This window comes from Cucurbita pepo, chromosome 4 (assembly GCF_057944985.1).
Source record: "Cucurbita pepo subsp. pepo isolate OVF chromosome 4, ASM5794498v1, whole genome shotgun sequence".
Lineage (NCBI taxonomy): Eukaryota > Viridiplantae > Streptophyta > Magnoliopsida > Cucurbitales > Cucurbitaceae > Cucurbita > Cucurbita pepo.
In genome coordinates, this window is record NC_141801.1 from 10,471,921 (window position 1) to 10,492,806 (window position 20,886).

The 20,886-nt window shown below is 35.8% G+C and overlaps 3 protein-coding genes and 1 pseudogene across 8 annotated transcripts; 3 read left to right on the plus strand and 1 right to left on the minus strand.

Annotated features, from left to right (window-relative positions):
* The first annotated feature begins 1,128 nt into the window (after window positions 1–1,128).
* Window positions 1,129–3,221, plus strand: LOC111793133 (uncharacterized; annotated as a pseudogene). The gene is made up of 5 exons (XR_015420745.1): window positions 1,129–1,240; window positions 1,597–1,771; window positions 2,339–2,422; window positions 2,514–2,716; window positions 2,841–3,221. The product of XR_015420745.1 is annotated as an uncharacterized LOC111793133 (transcript).
* Window positions 3,222–5,588: 2,367 nt separating this feature from the next.
* LOC111793131 (glycylpeptide N-tetradecanoyltransferase 1) lies at window positions 5,589–7,975 on the minus strand. Of its 3 annotated transcripts, none has more exons than XR_002814884.2 (3): window positions 7,818–7,975; window positions 5,957–7,498; window positions 5,589–5,861 (listed from the first exon to the last, which is right to left on the minus strand). XR_002814884.2 is itself a non-coding variant. In XM_023674873.2 (2 exons), the coding sequence occupies exon 2, from the start codon at window positions 7,436–7,438 to the stop codon at window positions 6,134–6,136; it is 1,305 nt and encodes a 434-aa protein (XP_023530641.2). In that variant the 5' UTR covers window positions 7,439–7,498; window positions 7,818–7,975; the 3' UTR covers window positions 5,589–6,133. The 3 variants fall into 3 exon arrangements, 1 of the variants encoding a protein (XP_023530641.2); XR_015420744.1 differs by having other exon boundaries at window positions 5,957–7,489; window positions 7,818–7,969; XM_023674873.2 differs by having other exon boundaries at window positions 5,589–7,498.
* Window positions 7,976–8,928: 953 nt separating this feature from the next.
* Window positions 8,929–17,394, plus strand: DWA1 (DWD (DDB1-binding WD40 protein) hypersensitive to ABA 1). The gene is made up of 13 exons (XM_023675475.2): window positions 8,929–9,357; window positions 10,864–10,889; window positions 10,977–11,075; window positions 11,515–11,591; window positions 11,819–11,864; window positions 13,415–13,475; window positions 13,588–13,641; window positions 13,754–13,834; window positions 14,158–14,197; window positions 14,601–14,716; window positions 15,872–15,982; window positions 16,272–16,388; window positions 17,001–17,394. The coding sequence occupies exons 1-13, from the start codon at window positions 9,163–9,165 to the stop codon at window positions 17,088–17,090; spliced, it is 1,113 nt and encodes a 370-aa protein (XP_023531243.2). The 5' UTR covers window positions 8,929–9,162; the 3' UTR covers window positions 17,091–17,394.
* Window positions 17,395–17,985: 591 nt separating this feature from the next.
* LOC111793547 (DUF3511 domain protein (DUF3511)) lies at window positions 17,986–20,408 on the plus strand. 3 transcript variants are annotated; one of them, XR_002814944.2, is made up of 3 exons: window positions 17,986–18,698; window positions 19,763–19,875; window positions 20,176–20,408. XR_002814944.2 is itself a non-coding variant. In XM_023675477.2 (2 exons), the coding sequence occupies exon 1, from the start codon at window positions 18,314–18,316 to the stop codon at window positions 18,680–18,682; it is 369 nt and encodes a 122-aa protein (XP_023531245.1). In that variant the 5' UTR covers window positions 17,986–18,313; the 3' UTR covers window positions 18,683–18,698; window positions 20,176–20,408. The 3 variants fall into 3 exon arrangements, 2 of the variants coding, with proteins under 2 accessions (XP_023531245.1, XP_023531244.1); XM_023675477.2 differs by lacking the exon at window positions 19,763–19,875; XM_023675476.2 differs by lacking the exon at window positions 20,176–20,408 and having other exon boundaries at window positions 19,763–20,045.
* The last annotated feature ends 478 nt before the right edge of the window (window positions 20,409–20,886 follow it).

The window sequence follows — 20,886 nt, forward strand, 5'->3', positions numbered from 1 at the left end:
AGTTGGTAAGACTAATTACTTTATAAATGAATTTTGACTTTCTTTCAATTTGAGTTTAATTAAACGAATTAATTATTTTCCATCTAATATATGGAATTAAAAAAAAACCAAAATTTATAATTTAAATAAGAATAAACGTGAAGGAATCACAGCTGACGCAAGAGGCTGGGGTCATAAAGCAATCATACTTACGTCATAAATACATTTAAATAAAATTTTATATTTTAACATGTAATTTTAAAAAGGCATTTGAAGGGGAATTGACCATTGACAAACAAAATTATTATAAAGCGTCTAAATTATTATAAATATAAGGAATTAAAATTTAAATATTAGAGTGTTAATTTAAAGTTTATATAGTTGATTAGACCATAATTTAGCTTTATAAAACACGTGTTTAATGAATTCAAACTCATAAAAATATAATAAAATACTTAGTGAAAAAAGAAAAAAGGAATTTTGGACCCACATTAATAGCTTAATGATGAAATGTATTTTTTTTCTTTTAATTTTCAAATTAGGGAACGGTTAAAATATGGAAATAAAAGAAGGCAAGCCCCCATTTAAAACGTGATCATAAAATTGAAAAACTGACAAAAAAAAGTTGTCACGTGGAAAATGTTTTTTTTTTTGTCGTTTTATTTATCCTTATCTGTCCACTTGTTTTTTTTTTTTGTCCTCAAATTTCACTATCGTTCGTACTTTTTAAATTAATTAAATAAATAAATTCCTTTGTTTGCTTCCATTTTAATCATTTTTTAAAATTTTATTTTAGTTTATTTTTTGCAGATCAAAGTACGATCTCCATTCATGTTTACTAAGATACAAACTATCAATTTATACCTAAAAATCACGAAAAATATATAATTAATTAAATCTGGTAAGAAAAAATATATAACTAATTAAATTTGGTAAATAAGATAAAATATACTGTTACTCAAATCTAAGATAAAATATTTACTAACTACTCTTAAAATATCTGAGATATACTCTCTAACTAATTATTAAAATATATTTCTAAATATCCTATTTTAATAAGAATTAATTTGAGTAAATTTACTTAAATTTGTGATTTTTTTTTTAATTTATAAAATTTTAAATTTGTGATTTATTTATTTATTTTGGGCCTCTTAGGGCTTTATACATCGAGTAGATACAGCGACGGCCTAATTTCTGCTCTACAATGGCGTCCCTTCTCAGCCCATCAACGCTACCGTCCGCCAGTCTTCTGAAACGGAAGGTTTCCTTTTCTACTCCAGTTTCTCCGGTTGTATTGAAGCCGAAAACTTCAACTAGTGTCTTTTTATCGTTTATCTCTTGTTTTCTAATTGTTTTGATTGTGTTTATGCTACTTACAGCGTGGTAATTGAGTTGTAGATTGTCGAGTGTTTGTAGATTGTAATGAAAATGAGTGCGAATTTAGTAGTGGAAATTTTTGTAGAGCTAGAACGTGCACCAATCGGGAGGAAATTAGTGAAAACAATTACAATCTCTTCATTTTCAGAGTTGGTAGTTCTCTAATTTGGAATGGATTGTAATTTTTTTGGCTAATGTGTTTCATTATTCTTGTTTTTTTTTTTTTCTTCTGAAGAACAGGTGAGTCTTCTCGATTTCAGTTCTGTATCTAGAAACTCATCATTCAAATGTTATGGGAAAATTGGAAGGACTGGTGGTTGTCATGGAATTTGCTTTACAACAAGAGCCAAGGGGGGTATTGAACCAGACGTGTTTGAGAAAGACAAAGAGCCAATTGAAGTTGATGTTCATAATGGTAGCTTTCATACTCTAAAGATTTGCCTATCTATTGTCTACATGATCATGTGTGTCACATATGCTCAAGTACTTAATCACTTTTTCTGGACAAATTCGACTGCTTAATATGTTAGAAATCACACATTTCCACAATAGTATGATATTGTCCTCTTTGAGCATAAGCTCTCGTCGCTTTGCTTTGGGCTTCCCAAAAGGCCTCATACCAATAGAGATGTATTCCTTACTTATAAACTCATCATCATTCCCTAAATGAGCCAGTGTGGGACTCCCTCCCAACTATCCTAACAATTTGTACTCTTTCAAAGCTTACATGTCTAGTTCTGCTCACTTTTGGGTTAACTCTTTCTGGGAACCACAATTCATCCCTGTGGTGATATCTACAACATTCAACAACGCGTTGTTTGGATGGGGAGGAGCTCATGAATTTGAAGGAAAAAGAGTACTATCAATGGTTTTAGATTAAGAATAAGATGATATTTGTGTACCGTTTGACTCTCTTTTAGTGTACATTGTCTCCTCTTTCTTTTGTTTGGAGATATATTTACTGAGTTCTAATGTACTATAGATTATGGAGCTGTTGGGGTTCATCATGTTGGAGTGCTTTGTGAGAATCTTGAGAGGTCACTTCACTTTTATTTAAACATTCTAGGTAAGTCAATTCTCCATGGATCACTATTTGTCATCAGTAATGTTGAATACTCATCGGAAATATACATTTAAATGATGAATTTCAACTGTAGGTCTTAAAATAAACGAAGCGAGGCCACACGCAAGCTTCCTTATAGAGGTGCTTGGTTGTGGGTGGGTGCTGAGATGATCCATTTGTTGGAACTTCCAAATCCTGATCCTTTGTCTGGACGACCTGAACCCGGAGGTCGGGACCATCATGCTTGTATTGGAATTCGGGATGTATCGAAGTTGAAGGTGATCCTTGATAAAGCTGGTAACAATCTTCCCTTAACAAAGCTGAATAGTTTGTTACTTTTCACGTTACAAGACATAAATGGTAATTATTTTGTATGCCATATTAAGAATATGGTTTCATATTTTCCTGCTGGGTCATGTAGGTATTCCCTATACGCTTAGCAAGTCAGGAAGGCCAGCAATCTTTACAAGAGATCCAGATGCAAATGCTTTAGAATTTACTCAAGTGGATGGCTAATTTAGTTCTTATCCAATAAACTCTTATTAACATCTACGAGCTTCAATTGTCTGTGAAGCACCTCAGGATCTTGAGATCACTGAAAAGGTCAGTTGCAATATACTAGGATTTGAGATCAAACATCATGATATCATCTTACTGCACGGAAACAAGAATATGATTGTAAGTATGCATGTCATGTATAAATAAGGCAGTAGTATGCTATGAATGTATAGACCTAGCATCTTCTGTTCTTAAAAGATTTTATGTATTTTTCTCTTCTTTTGTTAAGCCAGAATATTAGTGATGTCTCGGAGTTCTACTGACTGATTTAATCTTTGAGGCTTCCTTTGATGGATACAGAAGAAGCTGTGGGTAATTGTTTTTAACTTTGAAAGGGTAGTTTAGAATCGGAAGAAAGTAACAAAATGTTACTGAAACTATGAGATCCCACAATGGTTGGAGATGAGAACAAAATATTCCTTACAAGGGTGTGGAAACCTCTCCCTAACAGACGTGTTTTAAAACCATGAAGTTGACAGTGATACGTAATGGGTTAAAGCGGACAATATCTGCTAGCGGGCTTGGGCGGTGTCCTTACAGTAATTTTTTTTAATCATTTACAAATACTACTAACGTTTCTATAAGAAAGAATAGGCAATACTCTTTCTAATTCAGGCTTTATACCCTCTACTTATCTCAGAGTATTATTTGGTTTCATAGTATTTATTGTCATAATCCTGTGGGATATTGATATGTTATCTGAACTTTTAGTTTTAAAAATGCTCAAGCTTAGAGGAATTGGATTTCAGAGACCCAATCGTCCGAAGGGAATTGGGAAAGGTATTTCTAGACTATAATGTTATTGATTCGATGTACTGTTGGTCTAATGTTGTAGTAGAGAATTAAACAAAGAATTTGGGTAGTTTTGTATGGTCAATCTATTGATTGTCACATTGAAAGACTATGTAAAAGTAAATTAATAAATAAAGAATAGTGATATAGAAAATTATAGTTTATGTATTATGGAACCAATGCAATGTCGACACATAGCAATCAAGTCACTAGAATTTAGAGAGAATAATTAACTTAGATGTCACATTAAGACAACTTTGACAGAAAGGGGGAGACAGCATTTATGCTTTGGGATATAAAGCAGGTAAATTTGCTAATTACCATTTCCTATTCTTTTAGAAATCATCTTTCTGATTGCCTGCCTTCAAGTTTTTGGATGGAGCATTTGGTACCACATGGAAACTCATTATTGCCCGTTTTATATCAACTGTCTTTGAGGTGATTTGCTTCTTCCTATACAGGCGAGGAACGATAATTAGTTTTTAAAGAGGTCCCTTGTAAGTAGTGACATGTTTTTACCTTTGATTGGTAGAGTTGGATTTTGTGAGATCCCACATCGGTTGGAGAGGGCGAGGAGAACGAAACATTCTTTCTAAGGGTGTAGGAATTTCTCTCAAGCAGATGTGTTTTAAAAACCTTGAGGAGAAGCCTGAAAGGAAAAACCTAAAGAGCACAATATTTGCTGAATCAGATGAGTTCATAAAAGAATCTATTTAACCGCATCAAAGATCGAAGAAAACACCACACCACACCAGTACGAAACTGTCGAGGGAAAGGAGCTGGATTACTCAGTTGAGTTGCTTTTATGAGCTTTCCCTTAGGCTTAGCCAGGTTCCTTCGGTGAGAACTCCCACTCTTTGAAGAGCCTAGAAGTTGCCTGCTCAACAAGTGTTGGTGGATGAGGCCCTCACTGTTTTGCATTTCTCAAAAGAGTGTTGCTTTTAAATAGCATTGGAATGAACTCATTGGTGCGCGAATAAAGCTTGGATGAACTCCTACTCTTTGAAGGGCCTAGAAGCAACCTGCTCAATGAGGTTAGTGGATAAGCTCATCGGATTTCTCAAACGAGTGTTTGCTTTTAAATAGCCTTGACATGAACTCATAGGATTGTTGTGAATGAATCTTGGGCGAACTCTTACACTATGAAGAGCCTAAAAGCTACATGCTTGATGACGCTTGGCAGATGAGCTTGTATACTCTGTCCGATTTCTCAAATAAGTGTTTTCTTTCAAGTAGCGTTGAAATGAACTGTTCAAGTAGTGTTGAAATGAACTAATTGAACTGTTGCAAATAAAGTAAGTGAGACGCTATGGAAGAAGCGACCTAACCTTACCATGTTGGGTTGACATGAGGATGAGCTCACGAGACTGCCTTATGAGTTCATGCCCTCGAAAGAGTGTGGACGCTCATCCATCAGATAAGCTAATTGGCCGAGCTAGTCCACTGGGACAGTTTAGATAACCTCATGTTCTTGAAAGGATGTTAAAGCTCAAGTGTGGCTAGCTAGCCTTGTCACATGCTGTTATTAAATGAACTCAGTTCAAGTGGGATTTTGGTCGATCTTCTTAGTCAAATTTGTAGATTTCCTGAATGACCAATTCAGTTTTGTGCAATTCAAATTTATAATTGGATTTTTACGACTCATAACTTCAATTATGCATCAGTTTACTTATTCCATTCCCCAGTCTTGCAAATCTCAGACAAGGGTTCAAACATTTCTAACCAAATCTTGGACCGAATGCTTACAAAGTTATATTAATTGAGTTCAAACAAAACAAAAACAAAGACATCTTAAAGGATAAAGATTTAGCCAACTACATGAATAAGAAACTTCAAGTTAAATAACAATCTATTCAAACAACTCTTGCTTAGAACAAAATCGTGTTAGTAGAAATGATTCACTTGAACAATCCATTCCCCCACCGAAGCTTAAATGATCTGATCCTCTCTTCTACTCTAAGGGGAAATTTCTTTATTCAATGAAGAACATGGAACGAGTATCTGATTAAGCTTATAAGCACATGCTGGGACTTACAAGTATAGGAAAATGCTGCAATTGTCCATGGTACAAACAGGCTGCATCTGCAAAACCCTGCAAGGATGGGAAAAAAAAAAAAAAAAGAAGGAAATTAAAATTCTACAGACATTGGAAAACCAGCAGAGTGAAAATTCTGCAGAACACTTTACATCATCCGGCAATGTTTTTTTTCTCTAAATTCTCCAGACGTTTAGTGCTTGCTTAGTGCTTTGCTGTTGACACAGAAGAACAAAACAGAGGAAGAATGCATCATCAAACCTAGCCACCATTAAAAAATGACCAATTTTTGTGGTTCACAGTTCAAACCAAAACAGTAATAAATCCAACTATAGCAGTACAAGCCCGAGTTCACTTGGTTTCAATGCGTGGCGAATCCGATAATTATACAGGTAATAGTGAAGTTGCCCATCACCCGGACCGAATTTTAGTTCCTTCAGGAAGGACTCATTCTCCATGACATCCAATGCGTTAAAGACATCAAAATCCTTCTTTTTTGCAACAATAAGAGCATCATTCATCAACTGTAACAATGGAGTTTTGGTGGAGACATTGTAATATGAATAAGCGGCCTTCAAAGTTGAGTATGTTTGGTTTCCAAGAATGGATGAAGGAAGAGTGTAAAAGCTGCAGAAGTCAGTGACTTCACGAGTGTATTGACTCTCGACTAAGAAACTGTCTACTACACTCTCCTTGGGAAGAAGCCAATGCTCAACGTCGGTTTCGTCAAAATCTGGTGCAACAGCAAACTGGCTCATGTAATTTCTAAGCAACCTAGTAACAGCAGGGACATCACGAAGTTCCATCTTTCGAAATCCCGGGGTAACCGGTGAATCAGGTAACTTGTAAAGTTTTATGGTTCGACTCATTGTCATCCTTGCTCCAAGCCTTGAAAACCCAACATCAATGAGCTTCTTTGGGTTTAAAGATCTGTGCCAATATTGGCAAGTTGTTATTGGTGTTGGAAGAACAACTCCAGCTGTATAAGCCGCTTGCCATATATTTTCCAGGTGAACCCTCCTTGTAACCTCTTTGATCATAACTGGTGCAAGTCTCTTTGATCTAAGCTTCTTATGAACACACAAGAAATTGATCTCTGCCATCTTCACAACATCTTCCCGCACCCGGATTCTAGCAGGGACACCACTGATGAAAGCAACCAGCTTCTTGGAAGCCTTAGCACGAACTCCAATATGCCAGCTTGCGAAGTAGCCCGGAGGTCTCAAAGCCCATCCTAGAAACTCCTTGGAATAGTTGAACCTGAACAAGTTTTCATCATCTTCAACATAATTATTCTTCAAGAGATTGTACACCTCGAGACAGGTCTCTTCAGAGTCCATGTCACATGTCGTCCATTCATAGGCACTAGGAAGATTATAAGGCTCTTGTTTGACCTCAGATAATGGGGTTGGTGGCTCAATTGGCCCTTCAGCCAAACTAGAATCCCCAACGTCCTTGAATTGACCAACAGGTTGAGTTTCCCAGAATTTGTGTATCTTTCCAATAGACATAGAATCTTGAAGCCTACGAACCATGTTCCCCAATGAGCTCTCATCCTTGGTAATTTGGCCTGCTTCATTTTCTTGAACTGCGTTTTCCTTGGGATCTCCTGAAGAAGTATTGTTATCGTCCATCTCGACAAAATATTTCAACTGTGACAGTCAATCACAATCGTTTCACTTGATCTGAATTACCTGTCAAACCACAGTCCTTAAAATCCTTCGAAAACACCGATGACATGAACAACACAAATTCCAAAGCCAGAATAGGGGAGGGGGAGTCAAATTAAGAACAGAAAAAACAGCACACTAGATAAAAGGAGATTCAGCAGATCCACAAATGCTATTTTTCCATCTCGTCGTCTCCATGAGTCGCATGGTGGACGAAACGAAATGAAAGTCAAAAACCAAATAAAGGAAAAGAAGAAAGGGACTAAGTAAGACAGATTAGGAAAGAAAACAAGTAATCGGAATGAGAAAAGGAGGAGAAGGAAGAAGAAGAAAAATGAAGCACCTGAGCTGTGCGAGAACCTTGTGGGTAGAGAGCATCAGATCCGGAAGGCAGAGCTGGAATTTGGTCGTGCCCGGAAATGGATATTAGGGTTCTTCCTCGGTTCAAAGTCCAACTCTTTTTTCCCTGCTTTAATACAATGGTTGGCTCCCTCTACCAAATTCGGCATCGGAGATGCCGATGGGCTTTCGTGAACTGCGAGAAAGGCTTTTGTACGTTTCTGGTTTGGGCCTCAATGGAAATAACCATAATTAATAATATTTTTTTTTTCCAGATTCAGTACTAAATTATAAATTATAATATCATATTTGATATTTTATTACAAGCCAAATATCTAATATTTGTCTTTTTATGATAGATATCTTTTGTTCTTTCCATTTATTACTATTTTCATATTTTTGTAATTTATTTGATTATAAATAAAGAATTTTCACGTACCGCATAAATAAGCAAACATTCTTATTGATAATGCATTTTTTAAGCCTTAAAAACAAAACTTGTGATATGTATTGTGATGATGATTTCACTTGTTTTTCCAGTACGAGGTAATTGTGCGGCTCGGATCAACATAACTTAAAACTGTTCGGATCTAATTATTTTTTGAGTATGAGTGTTTATGTAGTTCGGTTTGACTATAAATTTAGATTCGTAGTATAATTGTGTTTGAGTGCGATTGTTTACGAGACTTGGAGTATCTCTATTTTTAAAATTGCTGATTAGTCCCTGTTGCAGTTACCAACAATCTCTACACGATATTAAAACACTGTCTCGGGAAGCCAACGTTTGGGCAAAGAACCTGTATGTTGTTGTAAGTATCGACTATCCAACCTTTCAATTTCAGTAATACTAAAAGGACTACTGGTAGCGGAGCCTTCAAACTAATCCCCGATTTAAAATGGGAAAGAAAAGAAAAGTAGAAATTATTTGTAATTTAGCTTAAATTTGTATTTGAGAAGTAATTTAATACAAATTTAAAAATAACTAAACTAATAATAATAATTATTATTATTATTTTGTAGCCAACTTTCTTATAGACTTGGGTGAAATTAAGGGGGAAAAAATCAGTAAAAACAATTTTCTGCGAACGATATGTCGTTTGTTACTTGCCATCCATCGTTCACCAAAAAACGACACGACAGCTTTCAAGCCAATGCATTCATTGCCTTCACGATCCAGGCAGTCAATTGCTTCACTAAGTTCCTCCGGCGAGCCGTCGAAGGCCGTCTTCTGATTGTCTGACGCTATTTTTAGCTCTAACGCCGCTGCAACAGAGTTCATAGCTTCGCCATTATCGTTTTAAGCTAACATTTGAGAGGCTGGAAAAGGAGCCATAGCAAGCGGTCGTAAAATGTTAGGGGACGCGACGAATTGGGACGAGGATGCCTACAGAGAGAGTCTATACAAAGAGAGAGAGGTACAAACTCGGACGGTGTTCAGAACTGCGTGGGCGCCGTCTTTAAGTGGTTGCCCTGAGTCCATCGTGGTCGCCTCCAGTGATGGATCCATTGCCTCTTATTCTATCGCTTCCTGCATCTCTAAGCTGGTAATCTTTCTTATTTTCGGTATTGATATTCGTTTTGTTGTTTGTTGTTTGCTTTTTGCTTATTCAATCAGTATTTGAAGGGCGTAGAATAGTGAACCTTAAGGAGGTTGTTCGAGGGCTTCTTTGTTTAGACTGAACTAATAGGATTGCTAAAGGGTGGGGTAGAAATACCGAATTCCCAAGCCAAAGAAGGTTACGAGATGCTCTTCTAGATGATAGAAAGAGAATTGAAGAGGCCATGAATGATGATTACAGAAAGGATCATAAAGAGTGAATAATCTAATAGGAGTTACTAGAATAAGATTGTCCAAAAGACTTCTTCAAGTGGCTCCAGAGGCAATTGTTTGTTATAATCCGCAAATGGCTACAAAAGGCGCTAGCTAGTTGCAATGAAAGGATCTAATTCTTCTTGAGCATCGAGAGGGGAAGAGAGGAGGCCCCTCATATCCTAGAAAAGAGCTGCGTGCCACTTAAAATTTAGAAGCATGAAGTTCTTATTGTCGAAGCGATAAGTAGGAGGGTGGCCATTCGACCCATGAGCGCATTTACAAATGCAACACCTATCGTGGGAGAGGGAACACGAAAGAAATCTCCTTTGAATCTTATCGTGAATGTTGATGCCTTTGTGACTTGTGATCAAGCTCTCTTAAGAAGAATTTGAGGTATTAAAGATATCTAGGCCTCCAATATCTCAAATTCTTCTTAAGAGACAAATCCCATAAGGATCGACTGCCACATTCATTTCTCAATATCATTGGTGAAAGAGAAATTCAACCAAAGGCTGGTAGCATTGGTCCCATGTTCCAAAAATCGTTTTCTAAAATTGAGATCCCCATTGAGAGAAATTGGGTTCCAAGCTTCTTTGATGGGCACACTTTCCTTACATAAAAGGGAGAAAAGTCTGGGGAAAACCAAATAAAGGGGGTCAGAACCAGCCCAATAATTCCTCACGAACTAGTATGCATAACATTGCTAACTGAGCATTTGGTTCTGAAGGAGATCAAATCTTTGAGAGCATAAATAGCACACTGTGGACCTATGGACATGTAAAGTGATGCCATACTTGGCCATAATGAGCTTCCTCCAAAGAGCTTCATTGCTTTCACGCTCGTTTCTTGTGCACGATGGAGATATTTATGAAGTTATAAAGGATGAATCAAATTCTTTAGGAATTAGGATTCTAGGATTCAAATTCTTTCCATTTCCAATATTAAAACTTCGTTTTGAAAGAAGTGGTTTGTTTTATGACCAATTTAGTCCTACCATTCAGAGTTTTATCATGAGTTGTAGAATACTTGCCACTTCTTACAATTGATTGATTTAAACAGATATTCAATTACAGAAGCAAAAGAAGTTTACTTTATGGTGTTCAGTGTTTGTGCCCCTGAAAAGTTCCTCTTTCTTCTTGATTAGTAGTCTATACTAGGGTGGTGTGCGTCTTCTTCTTTGTAGTTTAGTACTTTGAATTCCTAACCTGATTACACCTCTTTTTCATGCCTATTTCAGCATTCTGGTTATGGCAATACTAAAAGGCAAGTACATTTTATCTTAGTCTCAATTTATTTTAAAATTCGGGGCTGCAAACTTGTACTAATGGTTCACGTTGTGCCTTTCTCTAGTTTGCTGGCAGCAGAGCCTCATTGCTTTCTACAAGGGCACGATGGACCTGCATATGATGTTAAATTTTTTGATGCTGGCGACAATACTTTATTACTGAGGTTTCTCTCAACTCCAGTACTATATCATTAATTGCATTTTTCGTTCCATCGTAATTATCTCAATGCTGATTCTAAAGTTAATTTGAATATCTATGCATGTATTTACGAATGTGTATATGTAGGTAAAATTATAGTTGGGTGCAGAACCAGTTTAATGTTACTTTTGAGAAAAATTAGACCCAATTGAAGATTAATTCTGTTGAGACTGAATGGTTATCAGATCTTTTGTATATTAATCTTCCACAGGCTGCACTCATAGTTTTCCTGAATTAATTGACTTGTAGTTGTTTGAGCTTCAACAACTACCTAAATGCTTTTGATTATTTATTGCATTTGCATTCATTGAAGAGTAAAGATATACCTACAACCTGTAAAATCAACTTAAACGGTAAGATGGACGTGTTCGAAATATCTGACTAGTTGTGTACAACATTTTTAGCTGCGGGGATGACGGTCACATTCGAGGATGGAAGTGGAAAGAATGCACAGATATAGAGGTGCCTATATATTTGCAAGGTAATAGTCTATAGACGTATTGTCTGTAGTAGTAGTGGTGGTAGTAGTGTAGGTTTCATGACCCCGTGAGTAAGGGCTGGCTTTTCATGTGCCTTAGTTTTCTTTGGCTATTTGAACATTCTCTTTTCTTGTTGCTTTCTCATTCATTTAAAAATTTTGTTTTGACTTTGTGTATCGTTTTATTTTTCAATTGTTTTAATAACTTCATTCCTTTCTTTGTATTCCAGGTAGTCATATTGAGCCTGTAATAGACCTGATGAATCCTCAATACAAGTAGGTTATCGAAATATTTTGTATTCGTTTCTTATTTTTCTTTAGCATTCTTTGGTGAATCTTCCAAGTGATTAGGTTGTCAAAAAGATATATAAAGAAATCCACCCAGAGGACATATTTTGTACGTAGTTACAAAAGAAGTCAAGGCGTAAGGGCTTATCATCAAAACCTCTAGCATTCCTTTCCTTCCACAAGTGCCATAAAAGTGCTCTAGAGGCACAACTGCCCATTTCCTTAGATTTTCCTTTCAAATTCCAAGCATAAAGCTCTTCCTTGAGCCAATCGTTCCCCATTTCAGGGAGGCAAAAAGAAATACTCAACACACCGGCTATGTAGTTCCATGAACAATATGCAAAATCGCGATGGAGGATTAAGTGATTGAAGAGACTCCCCCTCGTTTAAACATAACTTACAACCCGAAGGTGAAAGATACCGTCTCCTAAACTTTCTTTGCAATCTATCATCAATGTTTAGGCCCCTGAACGGTGAGGACTGCAGGATGACTTCTACTTCTTAGGACTTTGATGCTTCCAAACCATGGTAGTCAGAACCATATTTGCTTTAGTAGGCCAAGAATAGGGATTTTGGAGTGCCGACTTGCTAGAATAGCCACCTGATCCCTCAAGGGACCAAAGGATTCTATCTACTCCATTCCCCAACTACACCAAATTATACTTCTTCGCAAGAGCCACTCAACTATAAAGCTCTTTATCAAAATGACCGATTCTAAACCCAAAATTCCAAGCTTGATTATCATTGTCCCAACACTAAAAAGTCGAGCCTTCTTTTCTATTGGAAACCACAAAAAAAGATCATAAAAACTCGCCTTCAATGGAATTTGATCAACCTAGGTGTCTTCACACAATCAAATATTTTTCCCACAATAAACCTGCGACTTTTAGATAGATAGATAGATAGATATTCTATTGTCAACAGTAAATTTATGGATCTTTTGTGATCTTGCACAGCACACGACCTCTAATTGGAGTAACCAATACTTTTTTATTTTTTATTTTATTATTATTATTATTATTATTATTTGTAATTACACCACTCACATCATTAACCTGGATTGGAAGGTAGTTCAAAGTCCAAAGTAATATTAAAATCTGAACTTCAATATAGTGTTATTGATATTATACAAAAAGGAAAACCACTTGTTTGCCTGGATTTATGTTTCATGATATATATATATCTATATATCTATATGTATATATATCTATATTTCTGTGTGTATATATATACACACACACACACACAACTTTCAAGCATTGTCTTTTTGACATCTCAATTAGAACTTTAAAAAATTATGTAATCATCTATAATCTATTGACTATTAATTCAGCAGCCATTCTTTTAAAAATGGTCAACATATAATGCAAGGATGCTTTATTCTTTTCTATAGATTTTATGACAACTTTATATTTGTCTATATCAGATTTATAAAATCAAGTTGAGGTTAGAATAGATATGTATTTTTTCCCCTTTGTGCATGTGATTATCTCTCTAATACTCTTATTCTTTTATATGTATCTATTGCTTTCTTCTAGAGGTCCTTGGGGTGCTCTTTCTCCCATCCCTGAAAATAATGCAATTGCTACCAATGCGCAGGTTAATAAAACTATTATTTCCCCCTCTTATTCTATACTTTACATTAAGATAAAAAAAAAAAGTGTAGGAAGAAGAAGGAACAGATGAGGTGATATCTTATTTTATTTTACAGAGTGGATCCATTTTTTCTGCTGCTGGAGATTCTTGTGCGTATTGTTGGGATTTGGTATGTGTATTTTAAGCTGGATGGTGCAGTCAACAGATCTTTGTTACAGCTAAGAATTAAGTTCCTTCTAACACTTGCTTAGTTTCTGGCTTCTTGGATTTAAAATTTTCAGGAGAGCGGTAAAATTAAGATGGTGTTTAAGGGGCACTCTGACTACTTGCACTGTATAGTTGCCCGAAACACTGTCAATCAAGTACGTTTTTCCTTCTTTTGCTTGGTTATATAATAGATTTTTTATCTTGAACTTGATTTCACCTTAATGAATTGGGGGTCTATTGCTGTGTCCGCCTGTTTTCTCTTTGAATAATAGCTAGGTATGCAAGTGGTAAAGTATGACATTTTCCTATACATCAATGGAAAGCATGAAATTCTTGAGACTTACTATTAATTATTATGGCTCCATTTGGTTAAGCTTTTGTTTTTGTTTTATGTTTTGAAACATGTGATAATCATTGGCTTTCTGAATTGTACTTTTCATGTATTTCCACCTTATTGTTTTCACCCCTTGAATTCCAGATCATAACTGGTTCAGAAGATGGTACAGCACGAATATGGGGTAGGGAAACTACTTCTTTCTTTATATATATACATACATACATACATACATATATATATATATATTGATCTTAAGCAGAAGGTCGTGAATCAACATTAGTCATTTTCTACATGCACTTGTGTCATGTTTATTGTTAAATGCTATTAGAACAACCGTAGTCCATAAATTTGTTGAGCGAGAACATAGTTTAGCGTAGTGGTTAAAGCTTCTCAAGGAGAACACGGGTTTGAATTCTCTTTGATTGTCTGTCATCAATCAATTTGTAGTTTCTACTTTCTAACTTGTTAAATTTAAGCTGGGACATTTTTTTGGTATAAATATAGAAATTATAAGAGCAAAAATTTGTATCTTATACGTGTCTTTAAAAAATTGTATTTTATACATGTTTATACTATCAAACAAGATTGCAAGACTGGAAAGTGCATTCAACTAATCGACCCAGCGAAGGATAATAAGAAGCAGAAAGGGAACTTTTCTTGTGTTAGATGCATTGCTCTTGATGCAAGTGAAAGCTGGTTGGTAAGTATTTACTCGATGATCTGGATATTCCCTCTTTTTCTTGTATTGTCTATAATTGGTGTTTGCTTATAGATTTGAATATGGGTTTTTGCACCGCTGTTGTCTTATTTTATTGTTTGGCCTGTTTTCTATTCTTCATCATTCTTAATGAAAACATTTTTTCTTCTTGAAGGAAAATATTTTGATAATGGTTTTGTATTATAATGTTGTGTCTCCCGTTCTTTTTTTTAAAAAAAAAACGTTGTTGTTGGGATCCACATTTAGATTCCGATTTTTCTACCTTTTCAGATTTCCTTCAAAAGAACATCCTAATGACAGTCCAATATCCAGTCGAGTGAGACCATCTATCTGCTTAGCGATTCGATCTCATTTGTCTGTTGATTCTTGCTAGAGTAAACGCCTCCATGCCGATCTTCAAATCAGAGACCTTTTCGAGCAAATACTTCATTTTCAACAACTTGAAAAGCTTTTCCTCTTTAGCAACACTATAAAAGAGCATCAGCAAATGCAAGTGGCTTATATTTATTTTGTTTCTCCAGCTAACCTCTAAACTCACCAGTTGCAAATAACTAATAGAAAAGGAAGATAACTGACCTTACCTTTGCCTCTATTTTCTTATCCTTCCGTTGGTTTTCCATTCAAGAAAAAGAAAAAATAACTTTCTATTTGAAATACAGCCATAAAACAACCTCACCCACTCTTTCCGAATTGCCTTTTTCTTCAAGATGACTTGAATTCATTTCAACTCACAAGCCACATGCCTTTTATAAATCAATCTTCAACTTCCAGCCCTTAGAAATCCTCCATTCATCAACACTCCCATGCTCATTTTTGGATATGATTGTGTACACACTAGTTACCAAGCTAACTGGTCAGAACTTCCATTCTACAGGACTTTTACCATTTGGGAACCAAACAAATGAAGTTTTCGTTGATACACAAATTAGGGATCCCATCCTGAAAAACTGCTTGGTTTAACTTTGAGCATGGCACTTGTAATAGTGTTCCAACTTTTTTAATTTAAATTTCAGTTCTATGCAAAATAGATGAAAAAACTTATAGATGTAAGGTTGACTATCTTTTTGCTGAGAATATATCTCTTGCTGTATTTATGGGTACAATGGAGTGATATTCATCTGCTGTATTTTATTTTAGGCCTGTGCTGATGGTCGGAGTTTTTCAGTTTGGAACCTTCCGGCTTCAGATTTCATTTCAAGAACTTTAACCCGTTCTTCAATGCAGGATATGGTTTTTTGTGATAATCAAGTGAGTGATTCTCCTTCTTGAACTATTAGATGATTAGACACGAGAAATATATATAGATTTCCAAGGTACTTGTATAATTTAATGTAACAGAGAAGTCATTTGGTATAATTATTGTTGAGATACAAGTTGAGAAGCGTGCATATTATTACACCATAATACGACAGGAGCATAGCCAGGAGTTTCTAGAAATTAAGGCGTGAATATATCAAAGTCTGTCATCTGAATATCTCGTGTTAGATCAGATTTTTCTGGCACCATTTTATGTTAATTGTTGCTTTTCCTTGTGCAGATACTAGGCGTTGGAGCCGAACCATTACTAACTCGATTCGACATACATGGATCAATTCTCTCAGAAATACAATGTGCCCCTCAATCTGCCTTTTCTGTCGCTGTGCATCCATCTGGCGTATGTTCAACTTATAATTCCTTTTGTCCTTTGGTTTTCTGTCAGTCTTGTCTTTGGAACTTCTTCATTGCTCTCCATTATAGGAAGATTAGAAATTACGAATTCCTCTTAATCAATTATTGGTCTTGAAGCCAACTTAATCAATCATAAATGCTAGTTCCACCTATGGAATTTTTTTATACATATGTTTTCAAAAAACTTGTTTTTGTTTATGAAATTTGGTTAGTAATCCAAATGATTATCAAACGGGACCTAAAATTGTCAAGGCCCTTTTATACCGACCTTGGTGTTCACTTTAGTTTTATGCATCTTATAATCTTATACCAATGAGCAACTAACTAATTCAGTCATTCCACAATCCGTTCATATTTCATTCTTAAATCTTAGTGAATCATGCGATAACTGTATAAGCATATCGGATGCATATCTTCCTTAGGCTTTCATCTAATCTTTAAATAGAACTCCTGTGGGGATAAATTGAATTCAAGCAACTTGCTTAGGTTATCCTATAACTACGCTTACCAACTTGTGGCTGATAATGCATATAAAATGATCTTGTGCTTCATTTCTCTATGCTTCTCTCACTCTTGGATGGTTTATTTGTTCATTCAGGTCGCAGCAGTCGGAGGCTATGGTGGTCTCGTGGACGTTATCTCACAATTTGGAAGCCATTTATGTACATTCTGCTGTCAATACAGATGAATATATATATATATATAATGCGTTGCTTCACCGCAGGAGTTGAGGATGTGTTGGAAATTTGGAGGTGCCTGTATTTGCTTCATGATTTGCCTGTCAAGGGGCTGCAATCCAGAAACTTTCTTCTTGTGGGATGTAGGTAATTAATCTCTAACTGCCATTATGAAGTTCTTGTCCTTAGTTTTTTTCAAGAAAGATGCACTGTTAGCCGTTCATCAGTTTTGATATTTTTAGATTTGACAAAAATATTTGTACTCTTTGATTTGTTTTGTAACGTAATTGATCCCGCTCGAGGATTTTAGTCTAAGAGATGTTAGAAATAACATGGAGAGTGTTCACACAACGATAAAGTCAAATATTTGAATTATCACTCTTATAAATTGTTGATTTGTTTTTTAATAGCTATTGATTATATGATAATTAGTATAAACATCGAAGATTTGAATAGACATGATTGACAAATGGACTCTACAAGAAATAAAATGATTGGAGGTGGGGATTTGCCCAATTCAATCGACTTTTGGATAGCTGATTTGCTTTGATCTAGGAAAAAGCTCGGTAAACCACCAACCCCATATAATCATTTGTGAGACAATGTGGTCGTAGAAAATTCCTTATAGCTAATGTATATAAATTGAGTTGGTTTGAGATACGGGCATGAATTCAACCTAAACGTAGTTGAATTGATTATGATATTTTATCTGTCTAAAATATCAATACACTTAAATGGTAACTCTATCGTGTTATTAAAATCGTCCGAGAACAAAAAAAAATAAAATAAATAAATAAATTGGTAGGGTAATAAATGAACTTGTTCTTCTCAAAATATTTATTTGGGTTCAGAATCTTCAGATCAAAACCCTAAAAGAAAAAAATGGTTATGTATATATATCAAAGAAGACAAAACTGCGTAAAATTTGGGGACTTGGAGTCTGGTCAACTATGAACTTTCGGCTCCTTGATGACCTTTAATTGGGGGAATCCGCTTCCAATTTCTCTCTAATCGCTACCAGACAATCGCTACCAGCCGTCGCAACCTCAAATCTTCACTGGCCACGGACGAGGGTTACGTTTCTTTTTCCTCCTTTGAGAAAAGTCATAAAAGGCGTTCGATTCGAGCTCCACTGTTGCAAAAGTTGTACATGAGGTAAATTTCGGGGCTGTCCCTTGTGAGAGAGTTCCTCGAGAGTATCGTAGCTCAAATTCTCGGATCCTGTATCTTGACAATGGAGGATTTCAAATCCAACTCCTATGTGGATGGAAGAATGCAGATTGAGAACTACTATGGAAACGAATCAAGAGGAGGACCGAACGGTTCCGGCGGAATGGGTATGCAAGATTTTCGTTGTTACAGTGCTTCGTATGCTTCGTCTGCGAATCCAACTCAGATGGGGAATGATTTGAAGCTCAAGAAAGGGAAATCGACGAATGGATTCTCGTCGAAGAGCTGGAGTTTCAACGATCCGGAGATGCAGAGAAAGAGGAGGGTTGCTAGCTACAAGGTTTATACTGTGGAAGGCAAAGTCAAAGGGTCTTTTAGAAAGAGCTTCAGGTGGCTCAAGGAAAGATGCTCTCGAATGGTCTTTGGATGGTAACGATCGGCTTAAATTGGTACCAAGCTTTTTTTTTCCACTCTATGTTGTTTAATTAGCTTATAGTTCTGAAATCCAAGAATCTGTTTCTTGATGTTATTATGAATCTCTTTGAATGTGTAACGATTGTTGGAAGTACAGATTTTTTTCTTTTCTTCTTCTTCTTTTTTCTAATGAATTGGAGATCATGGCTTTATGAGTAGATATGGATTGTTTGTGTTGCACTTGCTGAAACTTAATTCAGTTATAGAAGAGCCTTAGAATAGACTTTTCTTGGAAAGAACTGTTGCTTGTCTGCTTACTGTAGGACCTGTCTTCTCTGATGTTTCAACTTGAGGATTTCTGGTTTTCGTGGCTAAGAATTGACATCTTGATGCTTCCATGATGGGTCTGATAAGAATTGTTGTATGAAACAATTTGCTGTAAAGACATGCCTCTCTTTTGTTTTTGTTGTCATTCTCTTTCCTTTTCACTTGTATGTATGCCTTGGGTGTGTAAAAATGAGGGGAAACAATGCCTCATCTTCATTAAGACTTACTAGCACTAGTTATATATGTCTCGGCTAGCAAATATTAGGTGGTGGATTAGCACTAGTTATATATGTCTCGGCTAGCAAATATTAGGTAATGGCTCAAATCCACCGCTAGCAAATATTGTCCTCTTTGGGCTTTTCCTTCTAGATTTTGCCTCAAGATTTTTAGAACACATTGGTTAGGGAGAGGTTTCTTGTTCCCCTCTCCTTGCTGAAGAATGATATCACTGCCCTTTTATTTGAGCTTTGGATCCCTTGCTGTGCTCCTCATCATTCACAAACTTGTTTGTCATCTCTATGTCTTTAGCTCCAACCACTCCCTTTTAGTTGAGAAATTATTGGGGGAGACTACCACAGTGTGGTTGTCAATTTGGCAAAAAGTCAAATTTGTATCTAGAGGTTATTGGAACGTATGCAAATTTTTGAATCTGCATCCAATCGTGGCAACTTCATTGAATAACTTTTCGTGTTAGTGGGTTGGTTGGTTATTTTGACACTTCATTACCATCAAATATACATTGAAAATAGTCCTTGTTCGGCCCAACTTTCAGGCACCTTGACTAATCTAACGTCATATAGCATGGCCCAACAACATTAGACGTAGAAAACTTATAATCACCAGATTGCTCTGAAATAGGTTACACTGGAGACAAGAGAATGGAAGGTATCTTTTTCGAGCATGCCTTAACTTAAAAGATATCAAAGAAAACTTATAAAATATTTGATAGGTTTGGTGGACATATATGGACATATAGAACATTTAGATTTCTTTATGAGCTCTTTAATTTGCCTCTTTTTCAGATTTGCTGTTTTCATGAGAATTTTATTTTCGTACGAATTAAGAATCTTATCTTTATTCTGAGAATATATCCTTGAGATCACCGAGAACTAAAACTCTTTTTCATGTTGCATCAATATTTTCTTCGTGTTTAATGACTCCTTTTGTGTTCGACCCAACTTTCAGGCACCTTGACTAATCTAACGTCATAGTAGCATGATCCAACAACATTAGAGGTAGAAAACTTATAGGACATTTAGATTTCTTTATGATCTCTTTAATTTGTCTCTTTTGCTGTTTACGTGAGAATTTTATTTTCGTACGAAATTAAGAATCTTATCTTTATTTCGAGAATATATCTACGAGATCACTGAGAATTAAAGTCTCTTTTTATGATTAAATTTGCTTCCTTTTCTGGATTTGCTCACAGCATCATGTTTTGCATCAATGTTTTCTTCATGTTTTGCTGTTCTTAGTCTTGTATTGCCATGACAAGAATAATCTTACTGTTTAGTCTCAGAAAGATTTATCTGCTGCCATACTTTTTCTATCAGTTTGAAGGGAAAATAAATTAAATTATCAATTTCTTATTATCTTTGTTAGACGAACACGACTATCCACAATGGTATGATATTGTCCACTTTGAGCATAAGCTCTCGCTGGCTTTGCTTTGGGCTTCCCCAAAAGGCTCCATACCAATGGGGAGAGTATTCTTTGTTTATAAACTCATGATCATTACCTAAATTAGTCGATGTGGGACTTTCATCATCTAACACCTCCCTTCGAACAAAGTGCGCCTCCCTTTAATTGGGGCTCGACTCCTTTGGAGTCTTAGTCATTTTTTACTGCCTTCGAGGAGGCTCAACTCCTCTTTTTTTTAGAGTTCTTTGTTCGATT

Bases quoted from the DNA above. Each gene is read 5' to 3' on its own strand.
- LOC111793131 (XM_023674873.2), bottom strand. From the start codon at position 7,438: ATGGACGATAACAATACTTCTTCAGGAGATCCCAAGGAAAACGCAGTT.
- DWA1 (XM_023675475.2), top strand. From the start codon at position 9,163: ATGTTAGGGGACGCGACGAATTGGGACGAGGATGCCTACAGAGAGAGT. The intron at 13,835-14,157 runs GTACGTTTTTCC...CTTGAATTCCAG, and splicing joins CCCGAAACACTGTCAATCAA to ATCATAACTGGTTCAGAAGA. The intron at 15,983-16,271 runs GTGAGTGATTCT...TTCCTTGTGCAG, and splicing joins TGGTTTTTTGTGATAATCAA to ATACTAGGCGTTGGAGCCGA.
- LOC111793547 (XM_023675477.2), top strand. From the start codon at position 18,314: ATGGAGGATTTCAAATCCAACTCCTATGTGGATGGAAGAATGCAGATT.